This window comes from Podarcis pityusensis (genome assembly GCF_964106645.2).
Source record: "Podarcis pityusensis genome assembly, chromosome: 17".
Taxonomy (NCBI): Eukaryota; Metazoa; Chordata; class Lepidosauria; order Squamata; family Lacertidae; genus Podarcis; species Podarcis pityusensis.
This window is the reverse complement of record NC_138042.1, coordinates 35,413,958-35,435,855: the sequence shown is the minus strand read 5'-3', so window position 1 is coordinate 35,435,855 and position 21,898 is coordinate 35,413,958. Positions and strand designations below refer to the sequence as shown.

Below are 21,898 nucleotides of genomic sequence, written 5' to 3'. Positions count from 1 at the left end.
CTATACCTTAACCAACCCCAGAGTCGGCCACGACTGGACCTAATGGTCCAGGGGTCCCTTTACCTTTTATGGTATGCAAAATGAACCATGGCAAGAGAAGAAGGGAAGTCATGGATTTAAGGTTGTTTAAATGAATATTTTGAAATGTAAATTAGAAAATGTAATTTAAAAAAATTAAAAAGAAAAGCGGCAATCACAGATCAGTGCCTCATGCAGAGAAGCAACGGACAGCCTCTTCAGAGGGCAGCTCATTCTGCTGAGTCTCTACATCAGGAGTGATGGGATGATCCAGTCATCCGCATGGCAGAGCGAAAAGTGAGTGGGAGAAGGCAAGGTTGAAGCATTAAAACACATTGACACCAAGCAGGAGCCGCCTCTGTTGGTGGGTGTTTGGGGCTCTTAGGAGTTTGAAATTAATGAATGCCTCACGGCAAACGAGTGCACGCCAGCACACAGTCTGAAAAGCATTGCTGCTGCCTGTCCTCCTTAGCTGCTTATTGGTTTAATTAATACTCCGGGTACAAAATGCAACTCTTCCACAAACATCTGCAAGCGTCAGAGCATCGATTGGTTAGTTGGGTCTCTGTCTCTTGTTGCTGGGGGGGGGGGAGTTTGTTAGGAAGACTTTTTGAAAAGGTAAATTGAACAGGTAACATGAAAGACACAGGGATATCTTTATCGTGTTGTGATCCAAATAATTTTGTGATGGGGGAGAAGGATATATATCTGGACCTGATGCCCCCATGGGTCCTGCCACCTGAGGCAGTCACCTCACCTTGCCTCATGGATGGGCAAGGTGTCACAAGTGGTCGACCTGCAGTGACAAAGCACCGTATTTTTCGCTCCATAAGACGCACTAGACCGCAAGACGCACCTAGTTTTTGGAGGAGAAAAACAAGGAAAAAAATATTCTGAATCTCAGAAGCCAGAACAGTAAGAGGGATCGTTGCGCAGTGAAAGCAGCAATCCCTCTCGCTGCTCTGGCTTTTGGGATAGCTGCGCAGCCTGCATTCGCTCCATAAGATGCACACACATTTCCCCTTACTTTTAGGAGGGAAAAAGTGAGTCTTATAGAGCAAAAAATACGGTAAATAAGCTGCAGTCTAGCACATGTTGAGAATGGGCAGAAGTTCCTCTTCTTCCAGACACTAAGGTATCCCAAACCAGGGGGGTCACCTGGTTTAGCCATCGCGCTAGCGCCCCCCACGTTCTCCCATATCTGTGACAGACTTCCATTCATCCACGTGTGTGGGGGGGAACCCCAGCACTTCGATCCGACATTGCAACAGGCCAGATTTGCCCACTGTCTGTGAAACTGTCCAGCCCAGTTTCTACCATCAGGAATTAGCTATAGGTGTATTTGGGAGTTCTGTAGGTGTGAGAATAGCCTATGAATAGCCAGATCTCTGGGGTTGACAGCTAATGCGTTTATGAGGAATGACGCACGAGAGACACCTTATCCCTCAAAGGGTCTCAGCAATATACAGTCACACGAACCCCTCTGCGCAGCCACAGAACATCATAAAGTAGCCAGTGTTCACAAATGCATGTTAAAGTACAATGCCTATAGCTGCTGTTGCATCCTCCCCACCCCTGCTATATTGTAGCCCTTTAAAAACTGGCAAGCATAAATAGCAGTCAGTTGTGCTCCAGCTAGAAATTGATTTCATTGGCGAGCTGTTCAGAAACTTCTGCTGCACAGAAGCTTTAATTTCCAGCATGTTATCAGCACTGTCAGGTCAGGTTAAACAAAAGCTCGGTTAACATGGATTTTCTAAAACCAAACAAAAAAAAACAGAAGGTTGACTGAATCGTCGCAATAAGAGAGCAGGTAGCAAGCAGTAAGGCTCCAGGTTTGAATCTGCAGACAAAATGTGCGAATCCATTTGTCTTCTTTATTGCCGATCTATTTGGGTCAGCACTCCTTGGAGTTTGACACAGGGTTGAATCAGGCCAGATCTGTCATGGCACAGTTGATTAGCCTGCTGGTTAATGTATGTCTGTATTTAATTACCCTATATCAGTGAGGCATGCAAACCTTCCCACGCACTCGGTTATGCGCTGGGTGCTTGCTTGCGTGCCTGCATTGCTGTCAAAGGGGCTGCAGGGTTTTTTTCTTTTACACACACAGCTGTGAAGAGCCAGTCTTTGGGAGAGACAGAGAGGGGAGGCGCTTACTGTTTATTAGCAAAATGACTACTGTTATCACGGGGCAGAATGTACGCAGAGAAAGAGAGCTTCGTAAAACAGATTGGAGTGAATCTTCAGACACTTCCAGGCAGGGCTGGGAGATGCCTGCAACCCTGCAAAATCAGTGTAGGCAGTGTTCATCTAGATCAGGGGTCAGCAAACTTTTTCAGCAGGGGGCCGGTCCACTGTCCGTCAGACCTTGTGGTGGGCCGGACTATATTTTGAAGAAGAAAAAATAGAAATGAATTCCTATGCCCCACAAATAACCCAGAGATGCATTTTAAATAAAAGGACACATTCTAATCATGTAAAAACACCAGGCAGGCCCACAAATAACTCAGAGGTGCATTTTAAATAATAGGACACTTTCTACTCATGTAAAAACACACTGATTCCTGGACCAGATTGAGAAGGCAATTGGGCCGCATCCGGCCCCTGGGCCTTAGTTTGCCTACCCCTGAACTAGATGGACCAACAACCGGGGGGTAGCAGATTTTGGCGTTGCACAGGGCACCGCTGAAATTTGAGGTGCCAAGGTCCGCCACTGGCATTTGGGCACCTGAGATGAACCACAAAATGGAAGCTGGGGCTTAAATCCATTCCTGGACCATGGCAAATCCTGGCCATTGCAAAATCAAGCTGCCTCCTATTTGGAGTCCTATTTGTATGCCGCCTTTCCAAAGTTAAAACTATTCTCAAGGTGGCTTACAACGTATAAAACCCCCCACATAACTACAAACATAAAAGCAGTTATAAATAAAAAACAAAACTTCCAAAAGTATACAACCAAATTGAACAATTTCCACATAAATCCAAAATAGATACAAAAAAATAATATCCACAGCAACAGTACCCCTCCAACAAAAACCCCTCAACAGTGCCCCAACCCAAGATGAATAAATAAGCTGTTTGCCTGCATATTTGAAAGCACCTCAAAATGTGCATTCCATGCAAAACAACCTGGGTTCTGTTTCTTGGTCATGCCATGGTACAGAGGAATATATGGAACCAGGATATATTCATTATAGGGCACTTTGCAAAGAAACGCAAGTCAGTAAGACAGATTCCTGTCCTAGAGATCTTTCAGCCTATGTATTGTCAGTGGGAAGGCCACAGCTACAAATCAAGGAATGGCAACTGATTGCTGGAAGAAATGGAAGAGGCGAAAGTAGGAGGCACAAGATCAACACGAGCAAATATGAGGCGTTGTGATCGTAGCTGTCACATAAAAATTGCTTTCTGGTCCCTTTCATTAGGACCATAACTATAGTATACACACATTGCTGGGCAACCCTCCCCGACTTCATACAAATCCAGGATTGTGAAGAGCCCTACAGTTCCTTCAATGGGGGCTGCATGATGACAGTCTTACATTTTTAAGTTTATAGGAAGAAATCTGAGAGTGCTGAGACAGATTCTTCATGGTTGTCTCTGTAGAATTTCTGCAGTTCAAAGCTCCCCCAGCCCTTGTGAAGTAGATCACTTTTATGGTGCAGGAAACATTTGCAGATGCAAAATATATATATATGCATGGGTGTCTCTGTGTTTTGTGGAACAGCCCTCCCAACGCCGGTTGGCAGAGATGGGGCCATGAGAGAGGCTGAGTATACTCCATGTCAGTTCCCAGCTGTCATCTGGGCCCTCCGCCAGTTACCAAGCTTGGTTACGACAAATTTAAGCAAGCAAAGGGTGATCAAAGGTGATCTATTTCTCAAGAGAGCCCAGTCCCCGGTGACTCAGAAGACTGGGCAAACAGCCAGAGTTACTGCTCCCAGAGGGCCCCCTTCCCATTTCCTCCAAAGCACAGGTATTCTACCCAGAGGACTTTTTGGGGAGTTGGCACAGCGAGGAGGCACCAACCCTCTAAGCCACATTCTAACAGCTGTTTAGTCGCTTCTGGGTCCTGGAGCAACTGCATAACCTTTCATCTCTGTCCCTTAATCCTCAAGGGGACTTAAAGGCCTGTGGAGCAGAGCTGAACTGAATCCAGCATTTTGAAATGCCAACACTTATCTCAATAGTTTGTACTGTGGCATCTAACTCTACAGCCTAGCTTGGTCAAGTGGGGTAGAAGAGCCCAGTTACCTCCCGTCTTCTGAATTAACCTTTCCTTCCTGCATCTTTTTGGTTGCCTTGAGAGAGAATGCATTTCAGTTCAGCATCAGATGCCACTGGATGTATTTCCAGTTAATAATAATAATAATAATAATAATAATAATAATAATAATAATTTATTATTTATACCCCGCCCATCTGGCTGGGTTTCCCTAGCCACTCTAGGCGGCTTCCAACAAATATTAAACTACAATAGTCTATTAAACATTAAAAGCTTCCCTAAACAGGGCTGCCTTCAGATGTCTTCTAAAAGTCTGGTAGTTTTTCTCTTTGACATCTGGTGGGAGGGCATTCCACAGGGCGGGTGCCACTACCAAGAAGGCCCCCTCTGCCTGGTTCCCTGAAACTTGGCTTCTCACAGTGAGGGAACCGCCAGAAGGCCCTCGGTGCTGGACCTCAGTGTCCGGGTAGAACGATGGGGCTGGAGACACTCCTTCAAGTATACTGCAAATCTTTGTTCCCACCTCACTACCCTCTGTGTGGCAGATGGTTTGCCATGAATGCAGTGGACTCTGCTCCTTCACTCCTTCTCTTTAGTAAGCTGGGGCAGCTAACCTGGCTTAGCATTACATCCATACTGGAGATCATGGTTTGTTTCACCCCAGGCAAACCAGGCTGTTGAGCCATGGTTTGTTCTTGACTTACCCGCCGTGGTTTTGAATGGAAACAGACCACATTTTCTAGGTTGCATTCAATGTTAAGTGTGAGGACCGCGGTTTGTTGCTCCCATAGGCTAAAGGGAAAGAGTGAAATGAATCGAATCCCAGCACTATGGTTTTCTATGAGGACTGGGCGATCCAAGCTGCATGTTGCACTGACACATATATAGGTAATGGGAGTCTACTGACCATGGGGAAGAAGCTGATCCCATGGAAGGGATTGGAAAAAGAGGGGCTAGCAGGTAAAGTGGGTGCCTTTCCCTCTTCCCATTTTTACTTGCTCCCCAGAAAGTGGAATTTCCACCTTTAAAAGGCTCACCATGCTCTACCTTCAGACCGCTCTATCTGTCACATGTAAAAGCTATGGTTTTCCCAGTAGTGAGGTATGGAAGTGAGAGCTGGACCATAAAGAAGGCTGATCGACGAAGCATCGATGCTTTTCAATTATGGTGCTGGAGGAGACTCTTGAGAGTCCCATGGACTGCAAGAAGATCAAACCTCTCCATTCTTAAGGAAATCAGCCCTGAGTGTTCACGGGCAGGACAGATCGTGATGCTGAGACTCCAATACTTTGGCCACCTCATGAGAAGAGAAGACTCCCTGGAAAAGACCCTGATGTTGGGGAAAATGGAGGGCACAAGGAGAAGGGGACGACAGAGGGCGAGATGGTTGGACAGTGTTGCAGAAGCTACCAGCATGAGTTTGACCAAACTGCGGGAGGCAGTGGAAGACAGGAGTGCCTGGCGTGCTCTGGTCCAGGGGGTCACGAAGAGTCGGACACGATGAAATGACTAAACAACAACAACAACATCTGTCACATATAACTTGATTCTCAGAGTTTTAACAAGCAGATAGGGTTGTCCTGGCTATTCTTGAGGGTGAACCAACTTGGCTGTCCTGTTTTTCTTTTCCCCCCTGAGATTTTTCTATTTTTTGGTGTGGCCAGACAGTGTGCCAGAAGTTTCTTGTGCCAGATCTCCTAAGCTCCTTCCGAATTCTAGTACATATTGTTTCACATTCTTCATACTTAGGGCTTGGAAAAACAGGGCTTAATCATGATAAGCTAAAACTGGCTCCCTCTTTCCCCCAGTGCCTAACAAAAGATAGCTTCTTCAGTTTCTGTATTAAATGAGTATGTTGAGTGTATTTTTAACAGCGAAAATTAAACCCAGCTTTTGAGAATCCTCACTGATTTCTAGGATGGGTCGGCTCGGTTTAGTTTAAAGGCACTAGGGACTGTGTGCTTACCCTCTGTCCTGGAGTTCCTTCCAGATTTCATATGAAATATTTTTTTTAATAAAAAAAACACAGACCCAAGAGTATTTACTCTGACATTGTTGCAACTAGTTTCTGAGAATTACAATTGCTATCAAGCTACAGTTCTGTGCATACTAAATGGGGGATAAATCCCTTAAATTAACTGGGACTTTCTTCCTAGTAAGCTTGCAAAGAAATTCATTTTAGAAATACGTCCAGACTCTAGTACACGCATCTCATTAGCTGCTGCCATATCACAAATGAAACATGGCAGAATCTGACTTGGCATGTCATACATTTGGGTTCTACCAACAAAGACTAGCTATCTTACTTAACATTTAAACAATGTGAATTTCATACCATGGGAATCTGTGAGAATACACAAACATATACAGTGGTACCTCGGTTTAAGAACTTAATTCGTTCTGGAGGTCCGTACTTAACCTGAAACTGTTCTTAACCTGAAGCACCACTTTAGCTAATGGGGGCCTCCTGCTGCTGCGCAATTTCTGTTCTCATCCTGAAGCAAAGTTTGTAATCCGAGGTAATATTTCTGGGTTAGTGGAGTCTGTAACCTGAAGCATCTGTAACCTGAGGTACCGCTGTACTGGGCACAGACAGTCCATCATTATAAAAAATCTAGCAGTGACAATTTGTGCCTTTTGAAGTTTTGTTTAACAGTAAGGTAAAGGTAAAGGGACCCCTGACCAGGTAGGGTCCAGGTGAAGGGTCCAGTCGTGACCGACTCTGGGGTTGCGGCGCTCATCTCGCTTTATTGGCCGAGGGAGCTGACGTACAGCTTCCAGGTCATGTGGCCAGCATGACTAAGCCACTTCTGATGAACCAGAGCAGCACACAGAAACGCTGTTTACCTTCCCGCCAGAGCGGTACCTATTTATCTACTTGCACTTTGACGTGCTTTCGAACTGCTAGGTTGGCAGGAGCACTTCTGATCGGCAAGTCCTAGGCTCTGTGGTTTAACCCACAACGCCACCCGCATCCCTTGTTTAACAGTAGGCCTGTGTAAAGTGCATTGCAATAGTACAATCTGGAAATCACAAGACTGTGAATGACCATGGCCAGGCTCAATTTATCCAGGAAGGGGTGCGGTTGGCATGCCATCCAAACCCAATAAAAAGGGATGCCAGTCACTGTCACCACCTGAGCCAGATCAGCTTCAACTCTGTGGCTTCAAGGAGTATGCAGTCCCTATTTGTAGATCCAGGGCCTATTTGTAGATTATCCCCCAGCCAACAGAATCCTGGCTGAAATCCACAGTCATGCAATTTGCAGGATGCCCTTAGGAAAGATGTGTCTTGCTGCACAATTTCCTCCTAATGTTGTTGTAAGGGTAAAGTAAGATGGGTGGTCTGCTTCAGATTGCTGTCCTTTGAGGAAAGGATGGGAATTGGGGGGAGAGGTGAAAGGCAGAGCAGCAAGGGACAAGCACTAAAATTAACAGTTCAATTATTTACATGTCTACGCAGAATAAAACCCCTCTGAGTTCTTTACAGAAATATTGCAAAATTAATCAATGTTAGAATGATGTTGGAATGAAGTTAGGTGGTTTAAGCAGTAATGCTATAAAGGTGTATGTAAAAAAGGATTGATAACAGGTGAAAATTTAAAGTTATAGTATATTAAGTTTAAGGATCATGAGAAAATAAAGAGGGAAAGAAATTGCTGACTTAACTAATTGAACTGGAATACAAAAAAGGGAGGTATGAGGAGGTCAGGGAAACAAGGATATGAATGTAAGCTATGGAAAAATTGATCTATTATTATTTTTTTTCTTTTTAAGTGTTTTTTATTCTTTTATTCTGTATTTTGTATTTTGTATTTTTCTTGTATTCTTACTTCTTGTTTTTGTGTAATTCTTTTTTTTCTGAAATTTTAATAAATATCTTTTTTTTTAAAAAAAAAACAAAACCCTCTGAGTTCAGTAGTGTTTATTCCCAAGTTAGTCGATATCAGATTGCAGCCTATACAGTGGTACCTCGGGTTAAGTACTTAATTTGTTCCGGAGGTCCATTCTTAACCTGAAACTGTTCTTGACCTGAGATACCACTTTAGCTAATGGGGCTTCCCGCTGCCGCCATGCGATTTCTGTTCTCATCCTGAAGCAAAGTTCTTAACCTGAGGCAATATTTCTGGGTTAGTGGAGTCTGTAACCTGAAGCATATGTAACCCGAGGTACCACTGTGTATAATAAAAAGTGCTGGTCGGGGTTTATACTTTTCCATTTTAGCCCCTCTTACCTGTTAATAACATTTTATATGACACTGAAAATTAGATGGGGGCTGTACTGCCGCTGAACTTATATCAATAAGCATGATTTTACAACAAAAAGGCATTTTCTTCATTGGTATTAAGAGATCAAAGGATAATATTAATAATCACAAAACCAGGGCATTATAATCTAATCTTCAAAGAGAGCTTGAATGGTCTTTCTGAAGCCTTTTGTTCAGGACAGTCTTTCGATTGCTCTTCTCCCCACCCCCAGTCATTCTCTCTCTCTTTCGCTCATATATATACTCCTCATAGCCTTGTAATCCCCAAAGCTAGGCTCCCAAGTAAGTAGAGTTAGCACACACAGTTTGATTCCTTGGTCGTTCCAAGCTGCATTTTAAAGCTTAAAGCAGTAGTAGCAATTACAGTTTTCATGATGGAAAAGGCCCCAGTTCTGCCTCTTAAGTACAGCTGATACTTAGGTATTCTGGTCCGGGCAGAGCTGTCAGAATCCATCATGTTAGCACTGTTCTTACAGCACAGTTTGTGAAGGGGGAAGTGTATTTTGATTTCACTTTCAGGGAAATCCTTTCCATGGACCACGGCTGAGTAAAATTGAAACTCAAAACAAATTAAAGGTGTTTTAATATCGGTACGCCTAGACAATGGCCTTATGGGAGACATAATACTTAACCATGGTGCTTCTTTTCCCCCTTTAATCATGGTTCATCACTGCATGTAAATACCTAAACCGTGGTTAAGGTTTGGCTGCAAAACTGAAAGTGAGACCATGGCTTGAAGTAAGTTTGCATTAGCTATTACAGTGGTACCTCAGGTTAAGTACTTAATTCGCTCCGGAGGTCTGTACTTAACCTGAATCTGGTCTTAACCTGAAGCACCACTTTAGCTAATGGGGCCTCCTGCTGCTGCTGCGCCGCCGGAGCCCGATTTCTGTTCTCATCCTGAAGCAAAGTTCTTAACCTGAAGCACTATTTCTGGGTTAGCGGAGTCTTTAACCTGAAGCGCATGTAACCTGAAGCGTATGTAACCTGAGGTAGCACTGTACAGTCATACCTCATGTTACGTTTGCTTCATGTTACGTTCTTTCAGGTTACATCCCGCAGCGACCCGGAAGTACCGGAAAGGGTTACTTCCGGGTTTTACCGCTCGTGCATGCGCACAAGCACCAAATTGCGCCGTGCACCTGTGCAAATACGGCGCTTCAGGTTGCACTCTTTTCATGTTGCGAATGGGCCTCCGGAACGGATCCCTTTCACAACCAGAGGTACCACTGTATTATTATTAAGCGTTAGGTTGGCATTGACCAAACCATGGTTACATACATTCCAACATGACACAGCCCAAATCCGGGACAACAACTTTGGGGTTTGCACTCCTGTGTGAGTCATGTGACCCCACATGAGATTGCAGCCCCCCCAAAAGTGCTTTTCTCGGACGCAGTGCCAAAAAATTTTCTCAGACGCAGTGCCCGATTTCATTGACAAACAATAAAAATAGCTTGTGATTTAAGGTAAATGTTTGACAAGTCTTCCGTATTATGGATTTCTAAGGCTGCAATTCAAGCCTGAAGTTGCCTGAGCTGCTTACAATTTGATTCAGGCCCTTAGGAATTTCAAGTATTTATTCAACCTCCAGTTCGTGAGCTTCCAGCATTCAACAAATCCTGTCTTAGCCAGCCCAATATTGACCATCTAAAGCTGATTTCATATGTGAATTTTAGAAACATGAAGCCGCATAATGATTAAGAATGAATTGTTGGGAGGGTTCTATGAAAGCTTAAGATGAGCAGACTTCAGAACTGGGGTATTAAAGTTCTGCCCCAGATTTCATATAAGACGGTGTTGCTCACAGAGATTGTTGAGCCCCTGAGATGCCATAATACAGTGGTACCTCAGAAGTCAAATGGAATCCGTTCCAGAAGTCCGTTCGACTTCCAAAACGTTCGGAAACCAAGGTGCGGCTTCCGATTGGCTGCAGGAAACTCCAGCAGCCAATCAGAAACCACGGAAGTCACCTCGGGCATTCGGGTTCCAAAGAACGTTCTCAAACCGGAACACTCACTTCCGGGTTTGCAGCATCCGGGAGCCAAAACGTTCAACTCGCAAGGTGTTCATGAAACAAGGTACATGAAATTGTGGGGTAGGGCTGTGTTGGGCCTCTTGAGCTGCAGATAAAACAGGCTTTCTCTAAATTCTTGCTTTAATTAGGATAACATTTCTTATCTTCACTGCTACTTTGGTTGATTTATTTTGCCATCTGGCGAAACAGAGAGAAAGAGAGGGAGCAACAACTAAATGTTGCACGTGTTCTAGTAAACTGTTATTGAAATCATTGATCTGTTTCTTGTCTTTTTCTGCTCGAGAGGAAAAGTTAAATATGGAAACCTTTTAGCAGCTTCCTGTTTCTGCACTGTGCCGTTTTGAAGTTTGCATTTGTCTGCCATCTAGTAGGGCTCCCCCACCCCCTGACCTCATGCCGCTTGCCTGCTGCCGTAAGCAAGCAAATTAACCCAATTATTTCTTTACCTCCCTATAGAATTCCAGAGGCAAGACAGTGTGAAGCCCCAGCAGAACGACATCCAGCTGTACGACACACCTTACGAACCCGAAGGCAACGGCGTGGAGTCGGATTCAGAAAGCGTCGTGAGTCAGCGCTTGAGAGAGAGCAAGTTGCCACAGGACGACGACAGGCCTGCAGACGAATACGACCAGCCGTGGGAGTGGAACAAAGTCTCTATTCCAGCTTTAGCAGGTGAGGCCCTTTGGAATGAATCTTTTCAGCTCTGCTTTTATGTCTTGCAAGAGACACACCAAAGAGCATTTTAGAACATGGCAAAGGAGCTTCAGTGGGTTTGAGCGCTGGACGTTTCTGACTGGACAGGCTGTTATTTATTATCATTGTTGTTTAGTGTTTTAGTCGTGTCCGACTCTTCGTGACTCCATGGACCAGAGCACGCCAGGCCCTCCTGCCTTCCACTGCCTCCCGCAGTTTGGTCAAACTCATGCTGGTAGCTTTGAGAACACTGTCCCACCATCTCGTCCTCTGTCGTCCCCTTCTCCTTGTGCCCTCCATCTTTCCCAACATCAGGGTCTTTTCCAGGGAATCTTCTCTTCTCATGAGGTGGCCAAAGTATTGGAACCTCAGCTTCACGATCTGTCCTTCCAGTAAGCACTCAGGGCTGATTTCCTTAAGAATGGATATGTTTGATCTTCTTGCAGTCCATGGGACTCTCAAGAGTCTCCTCCAGCACCATTATTATCATTTATTATTATCATTTATTATTATTATTATTATTATTATTATTATCATCATCATCATCATCATCATCATATTACCATTATTATCATTTATTATTATTATTATTATTATTATTATTATTATTATTATCATAATAATATTACCATTATTATCATTTATTATCATGTGATTAAATTTGTATACAGTCGTACCTTGGTTGTCAAACGCCCTGGAACTTGGATGTTTTGGTCCCAAACGTTCTTTTGGAACCTGAACGTCCGACGGGGCTTCCACGGCTCCCGATTGGCTACCCAGCCAATCGGAAGCTGTGCCTTGGTTTCCGAACAACTGTACAGTGGAACCTCGGTTTTTGAATGTGATCCGTTCCAGAAGCCCATTCAAATTCCGAAACGTTCGAAAACCGAAAACTCAGTACGAAAACCTCAATATGGAAGCCGTGTGGCATGTTCGACTTCCAATCCGAGTTCGAAAACTGAAGCATTTACTTCCGGTTTTACGGCATTTGAAAACTGAAATGTTTGAAAATGGAGATGTTCGAGAACCGAAGTACCACTGTACCGCCCTTAATCTGAAGATCACAGGGTAGTTCACACCACAAGAATACAAAATGGAAACACAAGAATATGTAGTAAAACCAAGGTGCTTTTTTTTCCAGCCAGAACTCACTGGAACTCAGTTCCAGCACCTCTTAGGTGGGCACTATTTCCATTCTAAGGGAACGATGTTCATGGTGTGGTCCAGCACCTCTTTTCTAGAAAAATAGCGCTGAGTAAAACAGAAACAAGAATAAAAACAAACCAATAACCCAGCCACCCACCCAAACACATTCAAAAGGTCATAGCATGTTAATCAGCCAAAGGTCAGGTTGAAGAGAAATGTTTTAGCTTGGCACCTAAAATTATGTAATGAAGACATCAAGTGAACCTCCTTGGGGAGAGCATTCCACAAGTGAGGAGCCACCACAGAAAAGGCCCATTCTTGTGTTGCTACCCTCCAGACCTCATGTGGTGGAGACACACGAAGATAGGCCTCAGGTGATGATTGCAGGGTCCAGGCTGATTCATATTAAAGTTTGTTTGTTTATCGGCCCCCGCAGCACTGTGTTCAGAAATCCAAATGTGCTCACAGGCCTAGAAAGGCTGGCAACCCCTGGCCCAGGGCATTCCAACTTTAGCTGCCATAATTGAGGAATGTCATCAGGAGGAGGTTGTAGCCTATAAAGGCTTGCTCCTTCTGGTCCACGTCCCTCTGTGGCCAAACAGGGCTTGAGCTGCTATGAAATTTCGAACCTTTTCTTTGGCAGCAAGCAAAACCCGACAGCCAACGCTCCAGTAACCATTGGGGCAGAGGTGAGGAACAAACCATCTTCTCAAACCAGCTCTTCTTCCCTGGTTTGAGGCAGACCGAAATTTTAGGCAAGGTCTGTGGGTTCTGCTGTTCCTCGAGGGCACTTGCCATTCTGTGAACGTGAATACAGGCTTGGAGCCTTCAGGAGATGTTACCCCATTTCCTTTCACTGAAAATGAATGCTGTGCTTACTCATAACTGTGTAACCGGATGCTGGAATGATTCCTTATCGCTAATTGAATTCCTGGCACAAGTGGCTGCTATTGCAAAAGAAGAAAAGAGCGGGGGGAGGATTTCCTTAGCCTATCTGTCTGTTCCTGTGTTGAGTTTAAATGTTTTACTTAAATTGGGCTGCAGTCAATGAGGAGAAACCTGTGTGTTAGAAAATGTTCTTCTACATCCCACAATGTTCCTTTTTTCCTATGTGAGGCTATGGCTGGGAAGCAAATTTACGCCTCCCTCACTTTTCCACTGTATGTTTATGCTTCATTAGTCTTCTACGTAATTGAAAAACCTAATTAACACACTTCTTACATCCATTGTGTACAGAATAACAACCAGGTGTAGCTAACACCAAGAACCATAGATAGGGGGTGGGAGATGGGGGTATTCCTATTCTCTTCCCTAAATTTTTAGGTTTGGGTTTGTTTTCTTTTACAAATGATCTCTACCGTTTTTTGGGGGGTAGGCAGTGAAAACCCAATTTTTCAGACTAAGCGCCCCACCTTTCAGTGTTTCAGCCAACGAAGGCAAATAGACTTGGACGCTTACCAAGCACTTGACAGGGGTTTTGTCTGTTTATTATCAAGGCAGATCCATACCATATACTTAAAGCAGAGTCAAAATACATTTAGAGGCATACAGCTCCTCCACCCAAGAATCCTGCAAACTGTAGTTTCCCCCCTCCCATATCTACAATTTTCAGTACCATTAACAAACTATAGTTCCTATGATTATTATTTTTTTGGGGGGGTGCTTTAAATATGTGTTGAATGTGTTTTAAATGTATGGCATGGATCTGCCCTTGGCCACAGATACTTTGCTGCCTGAGGTGGAGCCCAGATGACACAGGTATGCGCATGGGTGTGCACACAACCGTCAGGGCCACAACTTAAAAACTCTTACTCCCATCACTCAAACACCAATTCTGCCCTTGTCTTTCCTTTCCCTGCCATGCCAACTGAAGTTGGTTACTTCACCTGTTGCATTCCAGAGCCCCCTTTGTTTGTTTGCTTGTTTGTTTGTTTGTTTGTTTGTTTGTTTGTTTGTTTGCTATTGAAAAAAGATATTAACCAACTTTTTACTCATTGGAGAACTTTAAATTCAACCAGATTAGTTTACATGTTGTCAGGGAACTGCCATCGGCTCAGGGGCGAGAGGGGAAAAGCCGGATGGATTGCAGAGAGCCCCCAAAGATTGTGGGAAGCAGCACTTCCTCAGCGGAGGAGAGTAACCACGCCTCTAGTGGACAGGAGATGCAGGGCTCGGAGGAGGCGAGGCGGTGCCAGGATACCTTGCCTGGGCAAAGCGGGGAGGAGAGAGGTCCCCCGTTACCCACGCCTTCCTTGCGCAGTAGGCTTCCGCACAGAGAGGGGAGGTGCAGACTGGGCGTCAAGAAACTACTCTGCTGGGGAAGGTTTAAGCGCCGCCCACTCTCAGATTCGGCCAGTGAATGAGCAAGACACGGGAGAGTGGCACTCTGCATTCCAAAGGTTTTTATCACCAATAAGAAACCTTTATTTTATTTTATTTTAAAGATATTTATTAAAGTTTCAAAAAAGAAGATTACATAGATAAGAACAAAAAAAATAAAGAAAAGAAAAATACAAAATACAAAAAAACACAATTAAAAACAGTTCCATCTTTTCATCACATATCTTTCATTTACTTGTTTCCCGGACCTCCTCATGCCTCCCTTTTTTGTATTCCAGTTCAATTTATTAGTTTAGCAATTCCTTTCCCTCCTTATTTTATCCTGATCTTTAATCTTAATACATTATGGCATTAAATTTTTACGTATTGAAAATCCAATTTTTCCATATTCTTTTATACCATTACAGCTAGAAACCACTTAACTTCAATCCAACATCATTCTAACATTCATTACAATAAGAAACCTTTAAAGCAGACTATTGAAGCATATTGCCTGATTGCTCTTGAGCAACCAACCAATACCTCTAACACACGTATTTTAGGTTTTTGCACCCACCCCAACATTTCAGGCTCGGGTGCTGCTATTAACCAAATATATCCCCACCTAACAAACCAAATTTCAAGGCAAACCTGCTGTCAGATTTTAAGGGACCATCATCAAACATTCAAGCACCTGGAGTGAAGGAAGGGCCTGTAATCCCCCCCCCCCATGTTGTTTTACACAAGGGAAGGGGAAATTATTTTGCTCAGGTGACGCTGGTTTTAGTCAAACTAAACCACCCTTTTTTGTAAGCAATTCTGCAACTTCGATGTTGCCTTCTTGGAGAGCAAACTGGATTGAGGTGTGGTTTGCATAATAGACGTGAACTGTTGCGTAAGATTTTGACTGGATAGTTTAATATAGTGCAATGCAAAGACTGAGACAGAAAAAATCCACATCAGTTTAGGGGGAAATGTAGGAGTCTTAATCTGCCAACTGGACAAGCTCAGTCTGTGACATAAATTAATACAATGAGCTTGGCTTTTAACACACAATATAGAGGGTCTCATCCAAGTGAAGACAATTTAAAAAACAGATCAGTTACTCCTAAATCCTCAACCGAAATATTCTACCAGAAAATTCTCTTTGATGCTATGTATGTGAGGAGCAGAGGACATTGGATGCTGAGTTGTAGTCTGGCATATTGCTGAGCACGAAAGATGGCAGAAGGAAGCCTTCATCCTCTGCCCTTCATATTTGAGTGTGGGAGGAAGAGTTCTCATGTAAAAGCTTTATAGTTTATAGTTGCTCAATTCAAACATCATGCCAAACCATGTTTCCTATGCACAAGGAAAGCCATGGTTCACAACTCCCGCTCAGCAGTTGAGGATCAAGGTAAATGAGTCCCGATTCTACTTTGCTATCTGATCTCAAATTATGGTTTATCAGTTCAAGCGCCACACATGCCATGGTTAAGCTTCCTGAACTATGCCTTGCTGTGATGTCTAAATTGGCGCACTAAGCCTGTTTGCAGATCAGAGTAAGAGATGAGCCATGCACAAGCTGTTCATGCCCATATTGCTCCTCCTAGTTCATGCTGGGGAGAAGCAAACCACAATCCCTTGTTTAGGGTTGCATCCAAGCCAGAGATCGTGGTTTGTTCTGCTCCAAACAAACCACAATGATAAGCCAAGGTTTGTTATTGGTTTATGGTTACCAGATGTGCAAATACAACCACACTGTTGAGGCAGAAAAAGTTTCACATTTTGTGTCCAGTATGAAGGGAAAAAATGCACCATATGTAACTCCATGATACTTTTTACTTGAAGTGGATTTAAAAAATACCTTGGCTTAGAATAAACCTCTCTTATCATGCTACAGCCAGCTGGAACTTTTCTTTATTGCTGTGCAGTCTGCACCAGGCATTGGGCTTATTACTTGACACTCATTAATTGCTCTTAAAGCCAATTTCATATTTTAATGACTTAAGTAAATACCTTGAGTAGCTTGTACCCAGCTGGTAGTATGTATCTGAATAGACCTCTGTTTGGATTCCCTATACCTGGTTTGATCATGTATGATGAGCAAAACAGCAGCTGCAGGAGAAGGTTGCTACTTGTTCTTTGGCGATCAGAAGGCTTTTATGATCTCGACTGTTTGCATTTGCTCAGTAGTAGGGTTATTTATTCTCATTAGACTGCTGGACAGAAGACTGTCACTACTTTTGCGCAAACAGATGAGGTGCCTTCCTCTTGCCAGCAAACTTTGAAAGTTATTTGGGAAGACAAGCCAGGCAGCTGAATGAATTATGGCATCCCTGTGTGATGCCAGGAATTATGTACACACAGAAAACTTCGGCTGCTGATGAGTAGACACTTTTTATCTACCCAAATGGATGTTGGGCCTGGCTGTCTAGTAAAGGGAGATATGGTATTAAAATATTGCTGTATGTCAAGACATCTAGCTTCGGGAGGAGGACCATGTTAGCTATGATATCTAAATTATTATTTTTATCTGCAGAGGCAATGTAGCTCTAAAATTGGGGTAACCAGTGTGGGGCTTTTCAGATGACATTGAACTAAAACTCCCATCATCTCGATAGTTAGCCATGCTTGCTGAGAGGTAATGGGAGTTGAGAATCCCATAATGCACAGAGAGCCTCAGGACTAGAAATGTTGTTTCCTTCTTTAACCCAGAAATATCTGGTACCTAGGTCTGCAAACTGCACAGGTGCACCCTCCCTCGATTTTTTCTTTAAATCATGAACCCCCTCCCCCCAAAATATCAGTCTCTTAAGGGTCAACCTGGATGTGATGGCAGCAAGTTCAGGTGTGTGTTTAAACTGTTTAACCTTGACCTGTCACAGATACCCAGAAGTTGGGAGGTTATGGGGGGGGGCTGAGAAGGGGAGTGTGGATGACGAGTGCAGAATCTTTACCCCTTTGCAGCCCATCTAGCCAAATCTTTTTCTCTTAGCGCTCCATCTGTTTTGGACTACAACTCCCATCAGTCCCCACTTGCACGGCCAATGGTCAAGGATGATGGTTGCTGTAGTGCAGAACATCTGGAGGGCACCAAGTTGACTATCCTTGGATTAGAAGTTGAGGTTCGTTTCCCCAGCCCCAAGGCTTAAAGCTTATTTAAACTTCAAGAAGGTATCCAAGCAGCTCTAGCATATAAAATAAAAAAGCATGAACAGCAGCAGCAGGGAGTGACAATTTTCAAGATTCTAGATGCTTTCTAGATGTGGCTGGACTCCTGACTCGCAGCCAGCATGACCAGTGGTTAGGGATAATAATAATAATAATAATTTATTATTTGTACCCCGCCCATCTGGCTGGGTTTCCCCAGCCACTCTGGGCGGCTTCCATAGAAACAAAAAATACAGTAATATGATGATAGGAGTCTTAGTCTTGTGGCCCAAGGATGTCCTCTCTTTGCTATGCAGTCTACTGTTAGCCATACCAGCCATTCTTCAGCTAGAGTTCCACTCAGTACTTCATTTTGGCCATTATCTTCCTCAGCCTCCTTCCTCCCTTGCATGGGCTCACATACTTTTCTCCTGCTCCTCTCACCAGGCCTAGAAATGAATTCTTCAACTGCGAGGTGCAACATTTATATGAATGTGGGGTATCTTTTAACCCCAGTTGTGAAACCCAGAGACTTCATAGGGGTAGAGGAAGCAGATGAACCTCATGCCTACTTTCAAACTCTCCACACAAGATTGAGCCATGTTTCCCTCCTCTTGGTAGAAACCAGCCAGTCTCTGACAGACATTTCCCTGCAAGCCTTTCATCAGGCAAGGCCCTAAGAAATAGTAGGATAATCTTTTGAAATGGCAATTAGCCATCTCAGGCTTGTACAGTTACTTGGGAGCAAGCCCCATGGTTCTCTTTGGAGCTACCATCAAAGTCAGCAAACATATGACCGATCTGTTAATCATGCTAAGCTTTCCCTAGTGACAACCATTCTTTCCAGCTTCATCGATAAGTCTTCAGATATTGAGGTTTCCATATATTCCACTCACCATATTGAAATAATGTTAACTGTAAAATGCAAGGTTTCTCTACCAAAAAACATCTCATTATCAGTATGGGGGAAAGCAGGTTTTTCCCCAGTGGGTATCTAAGAAAGCGCCGCTCCCTCTACCCATTGTGAAGTATTTCAGAATGTGTTCTCTGTTACAGATTTCATTATAGGAAGACTCCCTCTGCGTGTGTGCGTCTGTGTGTTTTTTAAAATCCTCATTGTTGTGTATTCATCAAAGTGGGCAACAGTTTTTTTCAAAGTCTACTGCTACGCCGTGGGTTGATTGCTATTCTTGTTCTGATGCATTGGAACTGCACAGTAAACATGTTTGAACTTCTTTGAAGTTATTAGTTTTGATTGTTTTCCAAATTCAGTGAATGCCTGAGCTGCTGCTGCTGCTGCTTCCCACACAGGTGTGGTGATTATGTGCAATCTAGACATGTTCCCCCCACCCACCCACCCCCGTTTTGTAGGCGGTATATGAAAAGCTAAAACAGTAGCTCAGTTGTCTGTCTGACACCGAAACAGCAATCTGAATATTTAGCGCATGATTCTTACCACAGCAAAACACCTCCAGCTGGAGGGCAAATTTGTGTGCTGAAAAACTGAAAAACTGTGAATAACAAAATATACAGAAGCTCTTGGCCTCACAGCTATGGGCTTGTTTGCGAAAGCTGGAGAATATATTCTCCAGAGTTCTAATAGCTTTCAATGAATAAACCCAAGAGTACCCAACCTAGGGCTTGGGTACCAGAAGTGGCACAGGCCATGGGGACATGTTGCATTCCTGGACAGGAGCAGCAGAACCCATGGGCTTGGATATAGGGCACGGTCATGCTTGCATCCTTGTGCACCTCTCTGGTGCTGCACCTTTTGCCTCGTCTTCCTCTTAATAGGTGTCAGGCATGGAGAGTCCTCCTCTCCCTTCACAGATAAGGATTAACAAGCAGTTGATAGATTTATAGTCCTTTTATTATAGCATCATGTTGCAAGCACAAATATACAGCTCTCCGCAAGGAGGGCAGTTGGCTACTCTAAATGCGACTTCCGCAGCAGTCAAGACGCCAATGGGAAGTTCCTCCCCCCCTTCTGCCTCCCTTGCTCTCTGATACGTTTGGACCTCCGAGTCTGTGGTCAATCACTGTTGAGATGTCCGTTCCACCTTAAGGAACAGACATGGGATTGTTACGTGTCACATGTCTGTTTACATTCCAGCACAGTACGCTGGGAACTTCCATTGTGTATAGCTTTTGCTTTCCCCCTTCTCTCTGAGACAACATGAGAGAGAGACGACATGTTTCTTTGTCCTGATTTATGATTAATAAATCTGTAGTTGTAGTATGCTTCCACAAGCCTCATGCCTATTCTGTGTGCACACTTCTCTCTGCTGATAGCGTGCCCTGGCTTTGAAGCATGGGTCGCTGATTTAGGTCAGAGCACGGGCCGATAGAAGGAGTCGGCTGAGCTGGGGCTTGCCAGCTGGCCTCCCGGCCCTCTGCATGTTGACACCCACACTCTCAAGTGACGTCTCGACTAGCTGCCCCCTCCCTTCTGGCTCCCTTGTCATTATCTCGTAACTGGATAACTGCTCCCTAAGCTCGAAATAAATAAATAAAAAGTTCAATAGCACCTTGAGAGACCAACTAAGTTTGTTCTGGGTATACTTAGTTGGTCTCTAAGGTGCTACTGAACTATTTTTTTTATTTATTTCAACTGCGTCAGACCAACATGGCTACCTACCTGAATCCTCCCTTAGCTGTTCAGCTTCTGTCTCTCTTTTCTTCTGAACATGCTGTGGACAAGGGACTCTTCCCCCTCCTGCCTTCCATCAGAGAGTAGCTGGTCTGCCATAGAATGCATTCCCCAATCCTCGTCTTGAGATCATTCCCTGACAATAGGTTAGGGGCAAAACCACACCATAACGTTAGGCAATTTGGGGAAAGCAAACTGCACTTAAACTGTAAAGGTAAAGGTAAAGAGACCCCTGACCGTTAGGTCCAGTCTCCAGCAGCTCTGGGGTTGTGGCGCTCATCTCACTTTACTGGCCGAGGAAGCCGGCGTACAGCTTCCAGGTCACATGGCCAGCATGACTAAGCTGCTTCTGGCGAACCAGAAAAGCGCATGGAAATGCCGTTTACCTTCCTGCTGGAGCGGTACCTATTTATCTACTGGCACTTTGACATGCTATCGAACTGCTAGGTTGGCAGGAGCAGGGACCGAGCAACAGGAGCTCACCCCGTTGCGGGGATTCGAACCGCCGACCTTCTGATCGGCAAGTCCTAGGCTCAGTGGTTTAACCCACAGCGCCACCCGCATCCCTTTACTTAAACTGTGGTGCACATTAAAATAACACAGCCTCATATTTCAGATTGATCTTGGGGCGTCCATATATGTCATTGACAGGTTGGACACAGAGGAATGGTGGGAAGAACCAGGTGGGAGACCCCAAGGTATGAAGGCTCAGAGCCCAGGGAGTGATGGTGGGACGACAACAAGTGGTCAGAGGGAGAAGACTGGGGGGAGGAGGTGTCAGAAGCTGAAGAGGTGACAGGACTTGCTGAAAAGGGAGAGTCTCTGGCAGAGAGAAGTCCAGAATCAGGAAGCAGGCAACTGGGAGGAGGAAAGCCAAGAGACAGAGATTAGTCAGGCTGGTGAAAGTACATGAGTGTCTCCTCCTGCTGCTGCAACAAGCAGGTAAGAATAGAATAATAATAATAATTTATTATTTGTACTCCGCCCATCTGGCTGGGTTTCCCCAGCCACTCTGGGCGGCTTACACAAAGACCAAAAATACACTTAAGATGTCACACATTAAAAACTTCCCTGAAGATGTCTTCTGAATGTCAGGTAGTTGTTTATCTGTTTGACATGTGATGGGAGGGCGTTCCACAGGGAGGGCACCACTACCAAGAAGGCCCTCTGCCTGGTTCCCTGTGACCTCACTTCCTGCAGTGAGGGAACCAGCAGAAGGCCCTCGGAGCTGGACCACACAATAAAACATCAGACATTAGAAACTTTCCAATACAAGGCTGCCTTCAGATGTCTTCTAAAGGTTGTATAGTAACTTATCTCCTTGACATCTGATGGGAGGGTGTTCCACAGGGCAGGTGCCACTACCGAGAAGGCCCTCTGCCTGGTTCCCTGTAGCTATGCTTCTCGC

General features: G+C 44.4%; 1 protein-coding gene across 1 annotated transcript in view; it reads left to right on the top strand.

Moving 5' to 3' along the window:
* SHB (SH2 domain containing adaptor protein B) overlaps positions 1–21,898 on the top strand; it is a 156,690-nt gene that overhangs the window by 88,215 nt on the left and 46,577 nt on the right. The window contains exon 3 of the mRNA XM_080986758.1: positions 11,007–11,222. Coding sequence (XP_080842884.1) covers positions 11,007–11,222 — 216 coding nt within the window. The remainder of the gene's footprint in view (positions 1–11,006; positions 11,223–21,898) is intronic.